The 7,664-nt window shown below is 37.3% G+C and overlaps 1 protein-coding gene across 1 annotated transcript; it reads left to right on the top strand.

Annotated features, from left to right (window-relative positions):
• Positions 1-2,463: 2,463 nt before the first annotated feature.
• Positions 2,464-3,603, top strand: LOC129871552 (uncharacterized mitochondrial protein AtMg00860-like). The gene is made up of 2 exons (XM_055946498.1): positions 2,464-2,625; positions 3,169-3,603. The coding sequence occupies exons 1-2, from the start codon at positions 2,464-2,466 to the stop codon at positions 3,601-3,603; spliced, it is 597 nt and encodes a 198-aa protein (XP_055802473.1).
• The last annotated feature ends 4,061 nt before the right edge of the window (positions 3,604-7,664 follow it).

The raw sequence follows: 7,664 nt of genomic DNA, 5'->3' as shown, positions 1-7,664 counted from the left end.
GATATTGGGTGACGACCCTTCTTGATATGGGCTTCGGTCCTTCTTGATTTTGGGGCTTTGTTCTATCTTGATATTGATTGTGCTTAGTGTGAAAACATGACGTACCTATTGGGCAAAATTGATTATTTGACAACTCTTTCGAATTGTTTATAAGTTTCTTAATACTTGAGCCGTCGAATATTGATATTGATGTTTTCTATCATAGGTAATGTGCGGGACAAGGTACGAAGATGGCCATTTGGAGTAGTCTTTTTGGATCCCTTGTGAAGATCATATCTGCATATGCATGTAGTTTTTGTAAATATTTTGGGGGACTTGTACATGATACATTTGGCTTGTGAAAATAAAACTATATGCTTGTAACTTGAACAGGGTGACTAGTTTTGCTATTTTGGAGTGTATTTTTAAGTCAACTCATGCCTGTACTGCATTTATATGTTGGCTTGTCATTTTTCAAAAAAGAGGATAATATTTTTGTAATAACTACTAATTCGAGTTTTGTGTATTTTATGGACCTAGAACGGTGTTGACTATTGGTGAATTTAAAAAAAAGTAAAAAGTAAAACTACCTTTTATCTCGTAAGTGGCATCCTCCCAAAGGGGATACTATAAGTGTTGGTATCAGAGCCTAGGTTTATGCTTCTAGGACTTTTGTTGTGACTTGTTGGTATACTGTTTATTTTTGTTACATGTTGTTTTTGTATATAGTGCATATGCATCATGTACCTGTCCATAATGCAATGTGATGTTCCCTTATGAAGGAATTAAGTCGTGGCATCTTGTACTTCCAATAGACTTATGGAAGACGCTTGTGAGAGTTTAAATACCTCTAATGCCCAACTTCACCTAGAAGAAGGGGTTGAAGAATATTTTTCTGATTCTAATCCTCCTAGTACAAGGGGATCTGAAGCAGGAAGTAATCAAGGTACGAGAGTTGGGCCACACCCTCCAATGAGTCATAGTGCCCCCGCTGTTGATCCCCCTTTTCAACAAATGGCTGATTTCTTTCGTCACATGACTAGAATGATGCCTGCCCATGATGAAATGAAATTTGAGAAAATGAGAAAAATGGGTGGAATTGAATTTGAAGGCACTATTGACCCTACAGATGCCGAGAAGTGGTTGGAACTGATTAAAAGAGTGTTTGAGTAGTTCGAGTGTTCTAACGCTGCCAAATTTAAGTATGCCATCTCACTGTTACAAAAAGATGCCTATGATTGGTGGGTAAGTGTACCGAATGCCACGGAAAAACCTCTTGTTCTTACATGGAATAATTTTGGGAAAGAATTTCATAAGAAGTATGTCCCACCTGCTTATCATGATGCAAAGAAAAAATAGTTCTTAAATTTAGAGAAAGGAAGTATGTCTATCGCTGAATATCAGCAGAAGTTTCTCAGGCTGTTCCGCTATGCTGGGGGTGTTATTTATAATGAAAAATATAAGTTCAGGCGATTCGAAGATTGTTTGAATGATTCTATCAAAACATCTGTAGCGGTCCTACAACATGAAAACTTTTGTAAATTAGTTTCAGCTGCTTTTACTTAGGAAAGGATCGACAAAGAACAAGCTGGTAGAAATGAACATAAGTTTAGGAAAGCTAATGCAGATTTGGGAGGTCCATCAAAAAGAGGGAGGTTTGACAGTTCCCAATCTAATACTTTTCGCAAGTTAGCCCAACAAAAGAAAAATAGATCAAGTTACTTTACTGCCAGCACTCCAAGCTCTGGCCAAGGCAAGACTCATATACCCACTTGTGCACAATGTGGAAGGAATCACTTTGGTACTTGTAGAAAAGCTTTTGGCGCTTGTTTTAATTATGGGGGATTTGATCATAAGGTGAGGGATTGTCCAAATCCTAACCCCACTTCTTCTCTGCATATGGAACGCTCGGTTCAAAACCCGTTACCATTCCTTTTCAAGGGAATAAAGGTGCAAGATCTAGAAATACACAAGCAATATGTGCAGGTGCAACCAATCCAACTGGTGGTTCAAGAGCTACAACACGAGCTTATGTGATGAGATAGATAGAGGGATGACTAGGATGGAGCAGATGTGGTTGTTGGTTAATTTCACTTATTCGACTTATGTGTTGTTACATTATTTGATCCTGGTTCTATACATTCGTATGTTTTCTCATCATTGTCTTTTCTTGAAAATGTGAAATCTGTGAGACTCGATTGTGGGGTGTTCCAAAGTCCTTTAGGGCAACAAGTTGTTTGCAATCAAATCTATTAAGGTTGTCCCTTGGTGATTCAAAATCTAGTCTTCCCTGCTGATTTAATTGAAATGCCTTTCCAAGACTATGATGTTATTATCTGTATGGATTAGCTTTATAGATACCATGTGGTAGTTGATTGTAGGTTAAAGCATGTGACCTTTAGAGCTCCTCCACTTTCACACATCATTGTTTAAGGTGAAAGATCATTGACGTCTAATATCATCTCTGCGGTAGTGGAAAGGAAGATGGTTACACAAGGTTGTGAAGCATATCTTGCTCATATATTTGATACACGCTTGGAAGGTGCAATCCTTGAGGATATACCCATGGTGTGTGAATTTCCTGATGTCTTCCCTAAAAATCTTTCTGGATTGCCCTCAGAAAGAGAGGTTGAATTTCCCATAGAGGTTGTTTCTGGAACAACTCCTATCTCTATGATGCCTTATCGAATGGCTCCAGCAGAACTAAAAGAGTTGAAAAATTAATTGTAAGAACTCCTTGAGAAAGGTTTTATTCGCCCGAGTGTTTCTCCCTGGGGAGCTCCTATGCTATTTGTGAAAAAGAAAGATGAGACTTTTAGGCTTTGTGTTGATTACCGATATATGAACAAGGTAACCATTAAGAATAAGTACCCACTGCCTAGGATTGACCAATTAAAGGGTGCTAGTGTGTTTTCGAAAATTGACTTAAGGTCTGGGTATCACCAACTGAGGGTAAGGGAATATGATGTCCCTAAAACTGCCTTTAGGACTTGATATGGCCATTATGAATTTTTGGTGATGCCATTTGGGTTGACGAATGCTCCTGCGGCATTTATGAATCTGATAAATTGCGTGTTTAAACCTTATCTCGATCAATTTGTAGTGGTTTTTATAGATGATATTTTAATATATTCCAAGGATAGTGAAGATCATAGAAAGCATCTTTGAATTGTTTTGCAAATTATGCAGGAGAAGAAGCTTTATGCCAAGCTTTTTAAATGTGAATTTTGGCTTGGTGAAGCGGCCTTTCTAGGACATATTGTGTCGGCGGTAGGTGTGAAAGTGGATCCTAGTAAAATGCACGCTATTGTTGAATGGAAACCACCAAAAAGTCCAACTAAAGTAATGAGTTTCTTCGGTTTAGCGGGATACTATAGAAGGTTTGTCAAGGGCTTCTCCATTATAGACTCCCCTTTAACTAAACTCTTAAGGAATGATGTTAAGTTTGTATGTGATGACAAATGCCAGGAGAGTTTTGAGAAGCTAAAATCCTTATTAACACAAGCTCCTATACTTACTCCACCAACTGAAGGAAAAGAATATGTGATATATAGTGATTCCTCTCATTGTGGTTTGGGTTATGTCTTGATGCAAGAAGGGAAAGTGGTTGCGTACGCTTCCTGAAAATTGAAACCACACGAGCTGAACTATCCTACTCATGACCTTAAGCTCGCTGCCATAGTGTTTGCCTTGAAAATTTAGAGGCATTACTTATATGGCGAAAAGTGTGACATATTTACTGATCACAAGAGTTTGAAGTACTTGGGTACACAGAAAGAGTTGAATTTGAGGCAACATATATGGCTTGAAATCATTAAAGATTATGACTGCACAATCGATTATCATTCGGGTAAAGCCAATATGGTAGCAGATGCGCTAAGTCGTAAAGCCCTTGCTAGTTGATCGCTAAGCCACTTGCCTTTGTTTCTTAGATTAAGATCCATGAATGCTTGTCTTGCATTTAACTCTGATGGCTCTATTACTGCCGGTTTGCAAGTCAAACCAGTTCTGCTTGAACAGGTAAAGGAAGCACAGAAGTTAGACTAGAAGCTAGTGAAATTGATCAAAAAAGCTCAAATTGGAGAAAATCTTGATTTTAAATTAAGGGAGGATGGTGTCCTATTTTATCAAAATAGGTTATGTGTCCCTAAAGATGACAATTTGAGAAAGGAAATTTTGAATGAGGCACATACTTCACCATATGCTTTGCATCCTGGATGTACTAAAATGTACCAAACCATTAAAGAACACTACTGGTGGAATGGTATGAAGAAGGACATTGTAGAGTTTACTTCTAGATGCTTAGTTTGTCAATAGATAAAGGCCGAGTATCAAGTTCTGACTGGTTTGTTACAACCCTTGTCGATACCTGAGTGGAAATGGGAAATAATAACTATGGAATTTGTTTTTGGGCTTTCACGCACTTAAAGAAATCATAATGCAATTCGGGTTATAGTTGATAGGCTAACCAAAGTGCTCATTTCTTGGCCATCAAGGTGGACTACCCACTTGAATGTCTAGCAGAATTGTATGTTGAGGAGATTGTGAGGTTACATACTGTTCCTGTTTCTATTATATCTGACCGAGACCCAAGGTTTACATCTATATTCTGGACTAGATTACAAGAAGATTTGGGTACTAGGTTGAACTTTAATACATCTTTCCATCCTCAGACAGACGGTCAATCCGAGAGGGTGATTCAAATATTGGAAGATATGCTTCGAGCTTGCATTATGGAATTTGAAGGTAGTTGGGACAGACACCTAGTCTTGATGGAATTTGATTATAATAATAGCTACCAATTAAATATAGGAATGCCTCCCTACGAAGCCTTATATGGGAGAAAGTGTAGAACTCCTCTTTGCTAGAGTGAAGTTGGTGAACGAAAACTGGTTGGTCCTGAGATTGTGCAACAAACAGAAGATAAGGTAAAAGTCATCAAGGATCATCTAAAAATTGCTTCAGATAGACAAAAGTCTTATGCTGATATTAAGAGGCGTGAAATTGAATATCAAGCAGGAGATAAGGTGTTTTTAAAGGTTTCTCCATGAAAGAAGATTATGAGATTTGGCCAAAAAGGAAAACTTAGTTCTCGATTTATTGGACCATATGAAGTACTTGAGAGAGTTTGTCCAGTTGCATATAAACTGGCTCTTCCACTGGAGTTAGATAGAATCCACAATGTCTTCCATGTTTCTATGCTTAGAAGATATCTCTCCAATCCATCTCATGTTCTCCCTGTGGAATCTATTGAGATAAGTCATGACTTGTCATATAATGAGGAGCCTATCGAAATCTTGGCCTATGAGACAAAAGAGCTTAGAAATAAGAAAGTTTCTTTAGTAAAAGTCATTTGGAGGAATAAATATGGAAATGAAGCAACCTGAGAGTGAGAAGAGGATATGCGAATTCAGTATCCATATTTGTTTTGAGTATAAGGTAAATTTCGAGATAAAATTTCTTAAGGGGGGAGAGTTGTAACACCCCAATTTTCTTTTTATGGATTTTCTAAAGGATTGCCAGGTGATCCATGTTATCTATGAAGTTCTACGTAAGCTATTGATTGGGATGTATTACATAACAAAGCTACTTTAGTACACATCGAGTTTAGGTAGCAAGGATTACATAGGTTCTTAAAGTAAGATAAGATTTTGAACCCACGAAAGAGGGAAAAAGAGGCGTAGCACCTACTTGAAACAAGTATGTGATGCACCTACTTGGACTAAGTAGGTGATGCACCTACTTGGAACAAGTAGGTGATGCACCTACTTGGAATAAGTAGGTGACACACCTACTTGGGGTGGACTCCACGCTTCCACGTGGTAGCTTTGGTTTGGGTGCATAGATGAGGTGGCGCCCTAGGGGATGGAAATGTGTCACCCCTAGGGGATGCTATGTGTCACACTTTAAGGGAGCATATATATACATGTTAATATGACTAAGAAGTTATTTTTCAGCCTTACACTTAGAAATTTGAGAGGAAAAACTTAGAGAATAAGAGAGAGTACCTACGACAGCAACAAGGAAGAAAGGTAAGACCTCCAATTTTTTTCCATTAATTAATTATCTAAGGTATTCTTCGGTTAAGTAGTGGTGTTTAACAATGTAAAATTTATAGTTGGGGCAGCGAAGACGTTCTTGTTCTTGGTAGCAAACCTATTTTTGGATATGACTGCCGTTATTAATATTAGTATAACTCCTTGTGTAAAGCTTCATTTTGAGTGATTCAAGATGTTTTGGAAAGATATTTCATAGGTATGTAACTTTTGTTTAGGTGCAAAAACCCAGTTTTGTGTTTAGCTCTGCTAGAAAAAGTGTGATGAAGTATAGGGGAGGTGCTGCCCAGATTTTGTTTTGGAAATCCTACATGGACAGCTGTTGGTACTTTGGTTATATCGTTTTGTAAAGAATTGTTGTAGGAGTGATTCGAAATTGTATGCGACCCTAAGACACATGTATATAACTTTCCTTGAGGCTATAAAGCCTACTTCCCCTACTTACCCCTTTGAAATTGAGCAATACTACAGGACATTAGGCTGTCCAAAATTCTGGTTTGAATAGTTTGGGCTAATTTTTATTCATTTCATGTTTAGTTTCGATATGATGAGACTTTTAAGCTTAAGTAGATATTTTATTGTGTATTTAAGATGTATATGTGCTTATACAAGCTAAGAGGAACTGTTTGATGAAGTGGATTTTGGTTGGTCTATGGTGGAGAGGAATTGAGCTTCTCGAGTTGTGGTAGAACCTGTTGTATTCTAAAACGCCAAGGTTTATGTATAAACTTGAACTTAAAACATTTTATTTTTTGAAATTTAAAGTATTTTTATGGGTTGTTTCCTTTATCCTTTTTTGTATTTTGGTATGACTATTATCTCAAGTATTGCAAAACTTTCGCTAAACCGCCCACTTGTACGAATTACTTGATCATTTTTCATTCTTGATAGGACTTTGTCCTTCTTGTTATGGTGAATTATTATTGATATTTGCATGCCTCTCAATTCGGATCTTGCCCATCTTGACTTTGGATTTATATTTTGTCTTGACGATGGGATTTTCATCCATTTTCGAGTACGAGTGGAAAGCCACTTTCAACATGGTTCTTGATTCTCTTGATATTGGGTGACGACCCTTCTTGATATGGGCTTCGGTCCTTCTTGATTTCGGGTCTTCAGTCCTTCTTAGTATTGATTGTACTTAGTATGAAAGCATGACGTACCTATTGGGCAAAATTGATTATTTGACAACTCTTTCGAATTGAATTATAAGTTTCTTGATACTTGAGCCTTCAAATATTGATATTAATTTTGAAACTCTTCAAGGTTTGTATTCGATACTTTGATATACTTGTTAACTTGGGCTTAATTTTACCTTATAGAGCCACCTGCGATGAACCAGGAAGTTGGAGAATTTAATGGCTCCAAGCCCAAAGTTTTTATACCACTAAGCTTTATGCTTAGACATAGTTGTTTTCTATCGTAGTTAATGTGTGGGACGAGGTATAAAGATGGCCATTTGGAGTAGGCTTTTTGGATCCCTTGTGAATATTACATTTGCATATGCATCTAGTTTTTGTAAATATTTTGGGGGACTTGTACATGGTACATGTGGCTTGTGAAAATAAAACTATATGCTTGTAACTTGAACAAGGTGACTAGTTTTGCTATTTTGGAGTGTGCTTTTAA

The sequence above is a fragment of the Solanum dulcamara genome, chromosome 2 (genome assembly GCF_947179165.1).
Source record: "Solanum dulcamara chromosome 2, daSolDulc1.2, whole genome shotgun sequence".
NCBI classification, from domain to species: domain Eukaryota; kingdom Viridiplantae; phylum Streptophyta; class Magnoliopsida; order Solanales; family Solanaceae; genus Solanum; species Solanum dulcamara.
The sequence above is the reverse complement of the archived record's forward strand: the minus strand, read 5'-3'. Positions and strand labels throughout refer to the sequence as shown.